The 16,616-nt window shown below is 40.9% G+C and overlaps 1 protein-coding gene across 6 annotated transcripts in view; it reads right to left on the bottom strand.

Annotated features, from left to right (window-relative positions):
- Positions 1-16,616, bottom strand: part of PCNX2 (pecanex 2) — a 299,548-nt gene that overhangs the window by 89,974 nt on the left and 192,958 nt on the right. For all 6 annotated transcript variants that reach the window (XM_045039935.1, XM_023240399.2, XM_023240402.2 and 3 more), the window contains one exon: positions 2,783-2,891. In XM_045039935.1, coding sequence (XP_044895870.1) covers positions 2,783-2,891 — 109 coding nt within the window. The remainder of the gene's footprint in view (positions 1-2,782; positions 2,892-16,616) is intronic.

Genomic DNA, 16,616 nt, shown 5'->3' with positions numbered 1-16,616 from the left:
GTCTTTTTTATTTTAATTTTTTATGTTTATTTTTAAGAGAGAGAGAGAGAGAGAGAGAGAGAGAGAGAGAGAGAGCCAGCCAGCAGGGGAGGGGGCAGAGAGAGAGAGGGAGACAGAATCCCAAGCAGACTCCACCCTGTCAGAGTGGAGCCCGAGGCAGGGCTTGAACTCACAAACAGTGAGATCATGACCTGAGCCCAAATCAAGAGTCAGACGCCCTACTTACTGAGCCACTCAGTTGCCCTGCTCATAGCCTTGTCTTGATGGCATGCATATGTGTGTGTGTGTGTGTGTGTGTGTGCGCGCGCTTTTCTGAGCTATTTATCTCATTGTATTTGGAACAGTATGATGTTGGCTTCCCAACAACAAATATCCACCTTTACAACTGGTCAGGGATGGGAAGGTGCCCTTGGATAAGGGCCGGGGCGGGGGGCGGGGGGGGGGGAGCTAAAAGTCCTGAAGCTGTCACACAACTGCAGCGGTCAGGCTCTGCCATCACTTGGAAGGTCTGTATCTCAGGAGAAGGGAGGAAGCGGATGTCACTCTCCAGGACACTTTTAGGAACTCAGCATGGGGATCAATCGAGCATTCTAAAACAGAGCTACCAAATGCCCAATGAAACCTACATCTCAAACATGTTCTACTTCTTTGAGAACAAGTTCGCCCATCAAGAAAGCACTTAGATTTAAGACGCACCCTGTGCAATCTGAGGTAGATACTCACACTACTTTTATTCTTCCAGGAGATATTAAGTGCCAGATATGAAGTGCTTGTGTGTGAACCCTCAACACACAAACAGGTCAGGTAATTGAAAGTTATGGTTCCCAGAAGGGTCTTAATTCAGCCACAAAACCACAAGGAGTAATTAGCATCACAGAATGCCCTTAACAAGGCATAAATAGGCACAAGAAATGCTACAGATCTACATGAGACCAGAGTTAGGATAAAATTGGGAATCATAACTTCAAGTTTCAAATTCCTAGTGCAACTCCTTAACCGCAAATTTGCATCGCCTGACAATTTTTATTTAATAAATAGGCTTTAAACTCTAGATAGGATGCGGTAGGCATGCTTCAGAAATCAAATCACCTCACTCTTTCATTTCACTGTCTTTGTTTCAAAGGACTCTTTAGAAAAACTAAAATTACTGGTATTACAGAAAATGATTGGAGTTAAAGGGGAAAAAAAGTGGTGTAAAAGCTCCCACTTTTGCATTTTTTTTCCTTAGCTTGTTCCACCAAATAACCTTGAAACACTCCAGAAATATCAATGCAGGTCTAAGAATAGGAACACAGAACAATGTGCCTTGTAAGGCCAGCTCTTGGCATGCTTAAAAAGATGCTTTTGAACAAAGGAGTCTGGAGAAGGACATTTTTAAAAATCTAGAATATATTATCACTTAATGATTATCCCAACTACGTTTCCATCCCTGCACACGAAGGTCAGGTCCCAGAGACTGTTTATGAATCGTCTTAATGAGCCTTGTGCGAATGTCGTCTGAGAGGAAGTTCCAGAAATGCAGGTGACACAGGCCAGTGGGATAAGAATCCTGGTCAGGCTTTTGAAGATGGACATTCCAGGATCCACCCCCTGAAATGTGATTTGAAAAGTATGTGCTGGGCTCAGGGATTTCATTATTTAATAAGCCCCTTCTGGATTCTGATACAAGTAATCCCTGAAACACATCGTGCAAAGTACAAGGCTAGGAAGTATAAACTAGGTGGAAAGGAAAACATTTGAGGGCAGATTTTACACCCAAGTCAAGGATATTCTTGTTTAATGTCTCTCTTCAAGAGCATTTTTTATTAATCTCTCTCTCTCTCTCTCTCTCTCTCTCTCCACATACACACACAATTTAGCTATCTGTGTCAAAGTGATCTTTTTTTTTAATTAAAAAATTTTTTTAATGTTTATTCATTTTTTTTGAGAGAGAGAGAGAGAGCAAAGCAGAAAGCGAGTGGGAGAGGAGTGGAGAGGAAGGGAGACACAGCATCCAAAGCAGGTCAGCACAGAGACCTATGCAGGGCTCGAACTCGTGAACCACAAGATCATGACCTGAGCCAAAGTGGGACGCTCAACCGACTGAGCCACCCAGGTGCCCCGTGTCAAAGTAATCTTTAGAAGGAGCATCTCAAATTCATTTTGAAGTAAATTAAAACTAATTATCATTATGGAAACAATTAAAAACATACAAGGAAACCAAATGAAGCTACGAACAATAAAACTATGCTTCTTGGCTAAGGGTAGCTACAAAACAAAATCATAAATTATTTTTTTAGTCTTTAGGAGACTTTGGGTATTGCTACTTATATCTAATTCTGAGTTTTTGAGTATTATTCAGGTATGTGATTACCAAACTCTATCACAACATAATGTCATATAACCTATAACAGTATATCAGCTACATCAGCTCTATCCAGTGTTTAATAATAGCAAATCGATTTGCACAATTTTGCACAAGTTAACTGAACTATTTAAGCAGTGACTTTCCATTTAAAAGACAGGATATCTTAATGCAGATCTGGGTGTGGGAAATGAAAGAATCAAAATAAAAAAGTAAAGTAATCCTGGAAATGCATTAAGAAGCAGGAAGAGTTCAAAATTAAGAAACATCTTTTAAGGCTAAGTGGCCTGAGGGGAATCCAAAGTGCCTCCCCATGTCCCCATTAAAATGTAATCTTAAAGACTTTCAAATCTTTTTATTGCCAGGGTTCAATGAAAAGCTTGCATCCGTAAAATGTGAATCTCAGCTCGCGGGTGAAAATAGAAGCAGAAAGGATACGAGGGACTGCAAAGAGCTGAGCAAACACGTGAAATGAAGAACCCCAAGCCATCTGCCAAGGAGCCACGTATGTCATGACGAACTGTAGCTTGTGAAGCAGGTCCTCGAGCTGTAAGCAGAAGAAGAAAAAGATTCATCAGCGTTGACAACCAGGGTGGGAGCCGAGTCAAGGTCACCTACAGCGAGGAGGGGGCAGCGAGGCTGCAGTTCCTTGTCTTGCTCTGACCTTCCTTTGTCCTTAACGCAAGGCAGCTGTTTCAGGAAATTCTAAAACAGCAACAAGACGATCCGAGTGGTTCACGTCTCCAGGGTAATTACTCCGGCCGACAGGTGTGGTGTATGTGCGTGCCTCTGCCTTTCCCGGAGGAACACTCACTCAGTTTGGTGTTCCATCCTTCCTATTGGGTCTTGTGGAGGAGAGTCATACAAAACCTATCATCATGGACACCATTGGAGCTTTTGGGTATTAAGTTCGACTTAAAACTCTTCAGTGGCTCTTGCTGGAGAAAATAGTTCCGTGCCACTGAACTGCCCGGTACAAAGGGCTTTAGAAAGCCCGGAAAGGATATGGAAGCTGTTGCATTCACTTGACAAGCCAGCACAAGCCAAGCTGAGTACTGGGAAGTTGCCGTATGCGGACTGGGAATGAACACAAAGGAGAAACATGCTCAGAGGTTTCGACTAGAGATTCAGAAGCTGTGCCGAGGATGGACAGGAATGGAGGGGCCTGGCTAGGGAACCTCTGCTTCGTGTTAAGAAGTAACTGATGAATCCCAGATGCAGAATTCTACTTCTGTTGCTTCCACACGCAGGAAGTATCCTACCAGCATGTCGCCCCAAACTCCACATCTATACACTCTTTGTCCATAATGGAGGCTTCAAATGGCACGATGGCATTTGTTCCCAGACTGGCTAGCACATGAGATAATAAAATACATTCACCAAGGCCAGGATGTGAAAAGAGAAGAAAAAGCCAGAATTCTTTATTAGGCTCAACAGGTGTTACGTAGGACAGCAGAAGACTACAATGAAAGGAAGGCCAAGGTTGGGAAGCAGGGCCATTAAGGAAAGATTCAAAGAACCAAGATAATTTGGCATTCCAGCAAAAGGCCAACCTTGTGATTTTGGAACCAAAAGATGAGGTTGCTCTGAATTGTTCCATGAAAGTGGAATAAGACAGACGAGGCTCATGACAGTCCTCTCCAAATCTTCCTGCCGCCTCTCTTGTCTCCCTGTTCTCTCACAAACTCCCTGGTGCTGGAGACTAACTCCCGGGCAGACTTAAGTACTGTCAGACAGTCTGCAGAAGATGAACCAAGGGTAAAAGTCCTGTCAAAGGCACAGCAAACACGGAGTCCTGAAGGGGTGAGAGGCACCCGGTGAGGAGCCGAAACCCTGGTCTCGGTGTGTCCACAGACCCAGCGATGACGCAGCGGAGGTGCAGAAAAGGATGAGGGAGGGCCACCGAGCAGGGGCGGGGAGAGCGAGAGGGGCAGGAACGAAATAGAGAAAGTGGGGAGGGCAAAAGAGAGAAGGACAAATGGAGGAGAAAGCTGATGGGCTTGCACATGAATACCTGTAAAGGAATATGAATCTGAGGAAGAAACTCGAACGTCTGGTTTTTGCTGATAACTTTTCACTTTCTTTACGCTTGCTCACGTGCGTCGACTGCAGAGGGCTGATTGCAGCTGGCTTCCAAGTCCACAAAGCCCACTTTAGTTTTGACCCTGGGGTTGGTGGAAGCTTCCTGAATCCACTCTGGATGGGACGGCACAGTGACTTAGACATTCTGACAGTTGGGAGGACAGCGGTTTATTCCGCTGTCTGCTTGAGGTAGCATCTCTTAGGTGCACAAAGTAGTCTTCTACCCACCACCTGATTTGCCACCAGTCAATAGATGCCTGGTACACAGTGAGACAGAAGGTTCTAACACAGACTCAAACCCTTGAGTCATTTCTGTTTCAAAAGAGAGTGTTTTCTTTAAAGGCCGCTATCATTTCCTTTCATCCCTGCCATGAACCCAACCGGAGGAGGAACGTGCTAATTACCAAGAGGCAGACACTCAGCACAGGACACCCGACACTAGATTACATCAAAAGCCAAAGTCCTGAGGAGTGGTGCCGGGCCGTCTTGTCTTAACTTGCTCCTATATGCCTAACCAAATTCTATCAGGCAGAATGCCGCTGGATTGGAAACCCTCTCGTTACTCCGTTGTCAAGGATTCTTAGTCTGGTTATTCAGAATTAACCTAGTGACTCACGCCTAGGTGAAAACTACAAGCACGGACAAGATAATCTCATGTGATGTGTGACCCCCCAGATACCCAAACAATGAATCAGGGGTTATAGAGAGTTACTCCTGTAGGGTTTTCGGTGTATGACTATATCCTGGGAGGCTTTCAAGCCACCTTGTGAAAAGCTGATAAGTAGGTCAGGCATGGCAACTACAATCACACAGGCAGCCCCAGGGAAAGGCTCATCTGCAAGTTTAAAGCTCTGAGTGAAACTTTGCTGCATTATGATTCAATGAATCCATTACAATTATTTTTTGCTTAGCACAGCGACTTGTATTTACATATAAGCAAAACCAGTAATCAGGCACATGCACGTTCACGCTCTAATTGCAGCTGAGGCCCCAGGTATCTTTGCTCCTTTCCTGTGTCTATGCCTCGGTGTTTTTCATTAACATCATGAAGAATAAAATACAAGTTCTGTGAAAGATTTTCAATATGCAGCTCATAAAATAGACATTGCTGTTCTCATTGAAGAAGCAAGAATCCCTGAATGCCAGTTCTTTGTATACCTATGATTCCTCCCCGACACAGTAATTTCATCTCCTCTGCAAAGCCCAACAGAAAAAGCACACGATGTAGAAGGGTCAGCCGTCAACACAGTGTAATGTTTAAGAGCACAGGCTTGAGGACAGGCTGCCTGAGTTTGAATCCTAGCTGGCATCTGCTGTGGGCATCTTTACAATGTCATCTGACGATTAAATGACTTCATTTTTGTTCAGGGCTTAGAACACTACCTGGCAATTGTAAGTGCAATATAAGAATTTGACAAATAAATGTTAGGACAAGCAGATGTTTTGTCTTGAGGATGTACTTAGCTCACAATCAGGAAATTCTAGGACCCCCCTTCCTCGCTAAGCTTCTTGAGATTTCTCAAGTCTAGGTCTTCCTAGTTTCCAGAGGAGGAAACCAGACTCCGAGAGGCCACATGGGTGCTCAGTCACTGGCCCATGTGAAATCGGGAGGTCAAAGTTCCTGCCCGGTTCTCTGCCTGAGAACCTAACGATGTTTCCTGGAGGCTGGGAGGCCTTCTTAAATACAGCAGAGGAAAACCTGGCTGACGTGCAGGAGCGGAGAACGGCTTCTCTACCCTGGCTTTCCCACCGACAGGCAAGGGGCAGGGTCACAAGCGTGGACACAACAAATGTGGCTACGGCCCCTATCAGGGACCTCTTCCCCGTGCGCATGGTGACAAAGAACTCTGATCCATCCTGGAATGTTCCTTTCAGTATACATGCCCAATGAATAAGATAGGATAGCCCCCAACAAGCCTGGCAGCAAGTAGATCACACAAAGGCAGGCTTGGGGGTTCCCTGCACTTCTGGAATGCACAGATCCGAGAGGATGGACACGGCTTCTGTATTTTCTTTCCAGACGTGTGGAGAGGTACGCCCAGGTTAGAAAGACCCAACCTCATATTTTCCCTTTACACTTTGTCCTCCTCGTCAAGAGTGACATCAAGGGAAAGAATGAGAAAATCTGTGGGTATTCAGAAGCTGATGGTGTCTAAGTGCAAAAGGAAGCCTACGTATCACTCCTTAATGACAAGCACGTATGAAGAGGCAGTTTACACCCTATTAGGCCATTGTGTATAAAATCATGAAACAATCAAGACACGACTGATTCAAGGGAAAGAGCAACACTAACACCTTTCTAGTAAGCACTGCCACATACAGCCTACCACTGCCCCAAAGAGCTTTAGATAGAAATCCCGTTTAGATTAGCTACGAAAGCACATCTCCACCGGCAGCTCAAGGCCTCTGTTTTTATGAAGCTTATCCCACTTCTAATGTTCTGCTTCCACGATCTTAAATCTCAGCCCTATTAAAGCACAATAAACTTCACAAGTTACCCAAGTAGGACTAGAAGAGAAAACAAAATCATTTGGGTCTTTTCCACCGAAAACACTAGGAAAAGAGCAAATACAAATCACACCGGCATAATTCTGGTTGTTTGCCAAAGGAAGACACCATAAATAGTCTCACTTCCAATGACCCTTTTTGGAAATATCTTTCAATTAGGTGTAGACAATGCTGGTTTACCTCCAGTATAGACAGGAAACCCAAACTGCATAAATTCACAAGCTCTCCTAAAACAGTCACTAAAGAAAGATGGCCCAACCCATTTCCTTGCTGCTACATTCGGAAATAAGATGTATGCCATCTTTCTTCAGGGGACTCCTTCCCTGCCAACAAAATAACTCACACTTTTTGAACATTTTGATATTGAGCATTATCTTCAGGAGCTACACATATGCTATTCCATTTGAATGAAGTGGAATTTTTCTTCCCAATCCCAGCCACCATTTTTTCTCCCATTGCTAATCCTAACCTTAGCCTTTCAATCCCCCAGATTAGTTCTATCACTTACTTCTTTTCTTTTCTTTTTCTTTCTTCCTTTCTTTCTTCTTTCTTTCCTTCTTTCTTTCTTTCTTTCCTTCCTTCCTTCCTTCCTTCCTTCCTTCCTTCCTTCCTTCCTTCCTTTTTTTCTTTTCTTTTTTTCTTTTCTTTTTTCTTTTTGCATTTTGTTGTCAGATTCAGCTAGTTTCATTCTTAGAAAGATATGCAACTTGTGATTATTAATGCCTGACTCTGAGCAGACATGCAAAGCTGAACGGAGTGCCAGAAACCAGCTGCTGAGTTAAAGGTGTCCTGAGGTCAGAATGAAAGAAAATAGGGGCACCTGGGTGACGGTTAAGTGTTCAACTTCAGCTCAGGTAATGATCTCATGGTTCATAAGTTCAAGCCCCATGTCGGGCTCTGTGCTGACAGCTTGGAGCCTGGAGCTTACTTTGGATGCTGTGCCTCCCTCTCCTCTGCTCCTCCCCAGCTAGCACTCTGTCTCTGTCTTTCTCTCTCTCAAAAATAAATAAACATTAAAAAAAAATTTTTTTTAAAAAGAATGAGAGAAAACAGAGGGAGCAGCAGCTCTTGAGTGCTTGGGAAGGAGGTAGAGAAATGGGAAGACATCTGGAGGTTTAAGGCAAGCAAGTTGATGAATTCAGGTAGGAGCCCAGCTGAGGAATTAAAAGTACGGGAACAAAAGAATTGGGGAAAACGATCAGACATTTTGAGGCACAGGTGGTGATGTGAGGAGTAGAAAAGTATTCAAGAAGGAATGGAAAAAGTAAAGCCAGTGACACCTCAAATGTGGGATACCACATTTTGGGGGGAGATGGAACACCATTTTACAGAGTAACAGATTGATAACAGCAAATATGATACTTAAATACAGGTTCATTGCCTTTGAAACATAAATAGTCTCAAACAAAGGCTGACTATATGAGTTAGAATTTTGCAAGTCAAATAAACATATTCAGACAGCATTATAACTGATTCCAAAACTGAATTTCAGAAGGTCAGAAACTAGTTGTACCTCTGTCTACAATGTGTGTTGGGAGCTTATTAAATAGCACACAGTTTAGCAAAATATTACAGTGCTTCAGGGAGCATGGTAATGCACAAAGCTTACCAGCCCACTGTAAAAATAATATAAATAATCTAAGAGATTGTATGGAAAAATGTAATTAATAATTGAAGTCAAAAGAAGGGAAAGCCTCCAACAGTCAGAACCAAAAGGGGAGTTTAAAAATGAGAATAATAAGTCTGAACTGACCCTGGAATGACCCCAAGATGACACAAAGGTAGATGTTGTGGGCCTTGGGAGTTGAGAGCTTGGATTATAATGGACTTGAAGGGCTGCCATGCACACACAAAAAAAGTGAATTGGAAAAACCCAACCTATCAGTGCTTGGAAATAGCAAAAAAAGCTTGCCTTCTACCACGTGTACAGTAGATAAAAATCTGCCATCCACAATGTCCACAATACACCAAAACCTTAGCCGTCACAATGCAGGTGAGTGGAATTGAAGTTTAAACTATTCCAGAAGCATGGGAATACCAAACCAAGTGGCTATAACATAAAAAGTAGGGGAGGATGACAACACTTTCTTGCAAAAGTAAATGCACCCACAGTCTTCAGGGACACTTCCACAACCAGAAGATATGGGCCCCCCACAGACAAAACAACAAAGATCAGTCCCTGAAGATCAGTCCACACTGAAAATTATAAACTACCAAATTATTAGCACCCCAAGAATTTTATGCAATGCACTGATGTAAAACAATCTAAATGAATGAGCAAAGAGCCAACATAAAAGTAAACAATAATAAAAGAGTTACATAATATGAATAATGCACAAGTGGAATTGAAAAAGAAAGAAGTATCAGTTGTAGGAGCAGAAAGTGAAGTCATTAAAATAAAGAGCCCCGGGAGGTGGCTTAAAAGCAGATTAGTTACAGCAAAACAGAAAGTAGAGAAATGGAAGACCTGAGTAAGTTTCCTAGACAAAGCACAGAGAGATTAAAAGATTTTTTTTTTTAATTGGAAAGGTAAGAAACATACATGACAGAATAAGAAGACATAACATACGTCCAACTGGAGTTTCAGAAAGACAGTGCGGAGAGAAAGGGGCAAGAAAAATATCTGAAGGGCAAATGGCTCAGAATTTTCCAGAACTGAGGAAAACATGAGTCCTTGATTGAAGAAGCCGATCAAGTCCCGTACAGAATAAATGAAGGGAATCTACTCCTTATTGCATATGATAGTGAAAATGCATAACATCAAAATCAAAAAGAAAAATCTTTTTTACAGATTACCTGCAAAAAATTGTGGATAACAGCAGACTGCTCATTAGCAAAAATACATGCCAAAAGAAATGAAATAATGTTTTTAGGTGTTAAGAGTAACTATCGGGTTAGAATTTTTACAGAACTTCAGTGTCATTTAAGTGTGAGGTGGAAACAAAGACCTTTTCAGACAAACACTGAGAGAATTGATTACTCATAGAGCTTTGCAAAAACAAACAAACAAACAAACAAAAAACAAGTAAAGAATGTGCTTCAGTAAGAAGAAAATTCAACACTGAAGGAAGATAGAACATACAAGAATAATGGTGAGAAAAGAAACTGCTAAAATGTTAGAATGTCAATATTGGAATTAATTGTAAAATTAGTCATAAAGATAGTAACTCACTTGAAGGTGTAGTCAAGTACTGATATCATAAATATTTAAGATATGAGAGGAGAATCTGGAGTTAAAGTGTTGAATCTTTGGATTGTTTGAGAGCAGGGAAGAGATTTTAATTAATTTTATATGCTAATCACATGTGCTTATTAGTAATTTAAGAGTAACCACTAAACCACTTAAGTTTTCGATCTTTGCTGTGTGTCAGAATCACCCAGAGAGCCTGTAAAACAAAGATTCTGGTTCCCAAGGGCAGAGGTTCTGACTCAGTAGGTTTAGGGTGGAGCCCAAGAATAACTTCCCAGGTGATGGCAACGCTGCTTACTTGGGAACCACACGTTGAAATTCATTGCATTAAAGGACCAGAAACACAATATTCAACTTCCAAAACACTAGAGGAGAAAAGGAATTTTAAAAAAAGTCTATTCCATTCAATGGAAGGCCAGAAAGAAGGGGTGAGGGGACAAAGAAGCAGCATACATATGAAACAAAAAATAGGACAGAAAATAGTACAAACATATCAGTAATCACTGATTAAATATTCAAATACAGGGATTCTCCATCTGTATTAAAAAGAAAAGTGTTGCTTTTATAAGAAATATTAAAATGACTTAGAACCTTTTAAGTAAAAGGGTGGGAAAAAATAAAGATACCAGGTAAATCCCAATCAAAAGAAAACTTGCTTCACTATATTAATATTAGACAAAATTGGCTTTCACTCAAAAAAGAAAAAAGATCAGTACATCATGATAAAAGAGAACAGTTCTCAGGAAGATGACATAATTGGAATGAATTCACTTAGCCAAATAGTTTCAAAATATCTAAAATCAAAATGAACAGAATTACAAGATTACAAATCTACAATCAGAAGGGGAGACTTTTAGGACATGCATCTCAGAAAATGATAGTTTAAGTAGACAAGTAAAAAAGCATATAAAACATTTGACCAACAGAATTCATAAGCTTTGTCTAAGAGATATGTGTATCAGAATCCTGCAGCCGACCGAAAGAGACGAATATAATGTTCAAGCATACGTACACTTAAAAGATTTGATGACTTACTTCAAAAGAAGTCTTAAACAATGCTAAGAATTAATATGCAAAATGCATTGCAATTACATTGAGTCAATAATAAAATGATGGCAAAATAATAGCAGCAATTATCACCAATTTTGCATTCAGACATAACATCAAAAAAACCAATACCGATGATTAAAAATAAATGGTAACACATAGAAAATACTTAAAAATGATTGACAACAGGGGCACCTGGGTGGCTCAGTCGGTTAAGTGTCCAACTTCAGCTCAGGTCATGATCTCATGGTTTGTGAGTTTGAGCCCCGCGTGGGGCTCTGTGCAGACAGCTCGGAGCCTGGAGCCTGCTTTGGATTCTGTGTCTCCCTCTCTCTCTGCCCCTCCCCCACTCACGCTCTGTCTCTCTCTCGAATATAAAAAATAAAACATAAAAAAAATTAAAAATGAATGACAATTAAAAGCAGTAGGACCAATCATAACTTGTGGGGCTCAGCTAAAGCGCTTTGTAGAGGAAAAGATATAGCCTTACAATGTGCATCTTAGAAAAATCACAAAGTTTATATTGGGAGGATATTTTTAATACAAAAAAATGAATAAGAATATCACAAGAAAGGAAAATATAGATGTTCTTATCTATTAATATACATATAGAACTCCTTAATAAGATATTTACAAAATGAATCTATAAATGTTTAAAAATAATCCCGATCAAATTTCATCTTCTAACAGTTTAAGATTAGAAAAATGTGAATATAATTCACAACAAGAAGAAAGTTAAAACCAAAAGACCATATGATGCTCAATTTGTACAGGAAGGATATTGAAAAATAAATTCAACACTTATTGAATCGAATCCCTTCTAATCTAGTAATAAAAGAGTTCTTCCTAAACCTGATAAAGGACATCAGTGCCATATTACATTCAACACCACACTTAACAGTAAAACGTAAAATATCAGAATTACTCAGGCAAGAGGTATCAAATGAGATGAATTTGATTAGCCTCCAGCAGAAAAGTGAAAAGAGAACCATTAAGGGAGACTAAAACTAGTTTATAGTTTATCATCTATTAAGTGCAGTTTGGAAAATTGTTTAACTGAGGAGAGAAATACAAGTGATGCAGGATGAGAGTACCCAGCAGGGGTTGCCTACTTAGGCAAATGAATGTGCAGCTACTAAACGAAAATGCCCTGATGCTTTGATTAGCCAACTTTATGCAGCCAGATAAATTCAGACCCCTAGGAGAACATGAAAGAAAGTATTAGTCATATTTCATAACTGCTAATTAGGGTATCCATAAATGCAAACGAAGTCACCATGGCACATTGAAATTTTATAAGCTACCAAGAGCTATGAATGCACAAAACTAAAAGGTCTTGTCAAGACCCCTGGGAACTGGGAATTGACTGTAACCCAGCATCTATGGGTTGTGTGTGTTTCTGCTTCTGGTGGACAGCAGGAGTGAGGGTGCAGGTAGCTGGGGCGGTGCGTCCCTGAAGAGGGAAACAAGGACCAACTCAAGGTGGAAGAAACAGGAGATGATGAGAGTAACCACTGAGAGTGTGACCTTTGTTCTTTAAGCAAAGTGACCTTGGAGTGAAGCAGTAGAAATATGGTAGTTTATGCAGACATCCCGCCTTCCTTTTCCATTCCTTAATCCTTTCCATTTCTTGTGGGAGCCTTCATTCAATTATTCTATATAGGATAGAGTTTTTCGGTCTTTGTTTTGGATTTTATTTCAGAAAAGGCAGTTTCTTGGATTGTTTGATTTAAGGGGGCTTCCTTCCTCTCGAAGGTCCACCACAATCCCCTGGGTGGCAAATACTGCCTTTAGGAAGAGGGTGCAAGGAACAAGTTCAAAAGCCTCTATCAGGACACAGGGTGCTGCCTGGACACATGTAGCATTTTAATACGAGAAGCAAATAAATACTCTTACATGCAGCTGTCAGGCAGCTTTGCTCTGGCAATTTGAATGCGCTCCTCCCCAAGCCATCCACCGCGTGCCTCCAGTACATCTAATGTACTCTCCTGAGATTTTATACTCGTACGAACATTCCCTCAGTCTAGTGCACAAAGAAACAAGGTGATTCATACAGTGATGCTCCATATAATGAAAGCTTTCTGCTTTAAGCACCTAGACTTTCAAAATTTATGCTGCTTTTAATAAAAATGTAATAATACAGTCTCACTTTAAAAATACCAAGTAGTTCGGGGGCACCTGGGTGGCTCGGTGGGTTAAGCGTCCAACTTCGGCTCGGGTCATGATCTCATGGTTTGTGGGTTTGAGCCCCGTGTCAGGCTCTGTGCTGACAGCTCAGAGCCTGGAGACTGCTTCCGATTCTGCGTCTCCTTCTTTCTCTGCCCCTCCTCTGCTCACACTCTGACTCTGTCTGTCTGTCTGTCTCTCTCAAAAATAAGTAAACATTAAAAATTTATTTTTCAAATACCAAGTAGTTCAGAATTACATAAAGTGTAAGCAAAAAAGTTTGGTTACCCGTCTCATTCTGATCTAACTACCAGTTAATGATGGCTGAGGAGTTATCCTTCTTGGCATTTTCTACACATGCATGTGTACAAATGCATATGTGTATATATATATATATATTTATATATACACATACATATATATTTGTATGTATATATATATATATATATATATATACACACATATATAAATATTTATATTTAAATTGGATTAAGGGGTGCCTGGGCAGCTCAGTCGGTTAAGCGTCCAACTCTTAATTTCGGCTCAGATCATGATCTCACGGTTTGTGGGACTGAGTCCCATGTTGGGCTCTGTGCTAACAACACAGAGCCTGCTTGGGATTCTTGCTCTACCTCTCTCTCTCTGCCCCTTCCCCTGCTTGCATGCACACGTACACACACTCAATCTCTCAAAATAAATAAATAAACTTTAAAATAAATAAAAATAAAAATAAAAATAAATTGGATTAATAATATCCAGTCCTCTGAAACTTGATGCCTCTACCTCATATGTCCAACATCAGTACAAACTACTCTACCTAACACCTAACTAGCTGCCTAACACTCCATTGCTTGGCCAGACAATCTATTGAATCATTACACTACTGACAGACATCTAGGTTGCAAAAGTTGATTTAAAACCACAGCTGGACGGGCACCTGGGTGGCTCAGTTGGTTAAGTGTCCGATTTCAGCTTAGGCCATGATCTCGTGGTCCATGAGTTCCAGCCCTGCATCCGGCTCTGGGCTGACAGGTCAGAGCCTAGAGCCTGCTTTGGATTCTGTTTCTCCATCTCTCCATGCCCCTCTCCCACTTGTTCTCTCTCTCTCTCTCTCTCTCTCTCTCTCTCTCTCTCTCTCTCTCTCTCAAAAAATAAACATGAAAAAAAAAACACAGCTGGAGAAAGTTTCATCCACTTATCTGAGACATCATACAAAGCCAGCGAAGTGGCTGTTAATCTAGTGCACTCACTGGACTTTGACCTCTGGGGTGGTATATGGTCTGCAATGGGCCCCTAGCCACATACAGAGTGGGGTGTGAGACTATGACAGACTATGGCAGACTGTGACACTGCCCTCTGCACATGATAACTGAGGGCAGAGTAAACAGGGTCTGATATACAGACAGCAGGCATAGCTCTGCACTAAATCTCTCCCAGAAGGAAAGGCATGCTCAGTTCCAGGCATAAAAACTATTTACTTTATTCTCTATGGTCCTCCACAAGATGTCTAGCTTTCAACCAAAAAAATTATGACGTATACAAAAAGGGAAGAAAAAAAATGCACTCCTAAAAGACAAAGTAACAGAGCAAGAGTCAGATATGACATTTAGGCTGGAACTATCTGGTAGGAAAGTTGAAAGAACTATGATGAATATGTTAAGGGCTCTGACAGCAAAAGTGTACAATATGAAGGATTAGATGGGTAATTTCAGCAAAGAGATGGAAACTATAAAAGAAAGACTCAAATGGAAATGATAGAAATGGAAACACCATAACAGAGACATTGAATGCTTTCAACAAGCTCATCACACTAACAGAGTCAAAGGAACAATCGATGAACTTGAAGACAGGTCAACAGAAACGACCTAAACTGAAACACAAAGATAAAACTGAATGAATTCAAAAAAGAAAGTACTCTTACACTATACCCAAAAGTAAATTGAAAATGGATGAAAGACCTAAATGTGAGACCTGAAGCCATAAAAATCCCACAGGCAGTAACTTCATTGACATTGGCTGTAGCAAGCTTTTTCTAGATATGTCTCCCAAAGCAAAAGAAACAAAAGCAAAGATAAACTATTGGAACTACATCAAAATAAAAAGCTTCTCTACAAAGGAAACAATCAACAAAACTAAAAGGCAACCTAAGGAATGGGAAACCTATATTTGCAAATGACATATCAGAAAAAGGGTTAGTATTGGAAATTTAAAAAGAACTTATCAAAGTCAACACCCAAAAACCAAATAACCCAATGAAGAAATAGGCAAAAGACATGAATAGACACTTTTCCAAAGAAGACATCCAGATGGCCAACAGACACATGAAAAGATGCTCACCCTCATTCATCCTCAGGGAAATGCAAATCAAAACCACAATGAGATACCACCTCACACCTGTCAGAATGGCTAAAACCAACAACAAAAGGAACAACAGGTGTTGGAGAGGATGTGGAGAGAAGGGAACACTAGTGCACTGTTGGTAGGAATGCAAACTGGTGTAGTGACTGTGGAAAACGGTACAGAGGTTCCTCAAAAAGTTAAAAATAGAACTACCCTATGATCCAGTAATTGCACTACTGGATATCTACCCAAAGAATACAAAAACACTAATTCAAAAGGATACATGCACCCCTATGTTTATACCAGCATCATTTACAATAGCCACTTTATGGAAGCAGCCTGAGTATCCATCAATCAAAGAACGGATAAAAAAAGATGTGATGGGGGCCTGGGTGGCTCAGTCAGTTAAGCATCCGAGTCTTGATTTTGGCTTAGGTCATGATCTCACAGTTCTTGAGTTCGAGTCTTGCATTGGGCTCTGCACTGACAGTGCGAAGCCTCCTTGAGATTCTCTCTCGCTCTCTCTTTCTCTCTCTGCCCCTCCCCTGCTCTCTATTTCAAGATAAATAAATTTTAAAAAAAGATGTGGTCCATAAATACAATGGAATATTACCTAGCCATAAAAAAGCATGAAATCTTGCCATTTGCAATGACGTGGATGGAGCTAGACGGTATTATGCTAAATAAAATAAGTCAGTCAGAGAAAGACAAATACCACATGACTTCACTCCTATGTGGAATTTAAGAAACAAAACAAATGAGCAAAGGGGAAACAAAAGAGAGAGAGAGAGAAATTAAGAAACAGACTCTTAACTGTAGAGAACCAACTGATGGTCACCTGAGCGGAGGTGGGTGGGAGATGGGGATTAAGGAATGCACTTGTCATTATGAGTACCAGGTATTGTAGGGAACTGTGGAATCCCTATATTGTACACCTGA

The sequence above is a fragment of the Felis catus genome, chromosome D2 (assembly GCF_018350175.1).
Source record: "Felis catus isolate Fca126 chromosome D2, F.catus_Fca126_mat1.0, whole genome shotgun sequence".
Classification (NCBI taxonomy): domain Eukaryota; kingdom Metazoa; phylum Chordata; class Mammalia; order Carnivora; family Felidae; genus Felis; species Felis catus.
This window is presented reverse-complemented; position numbering and strand designations above follow the sequence as displayed.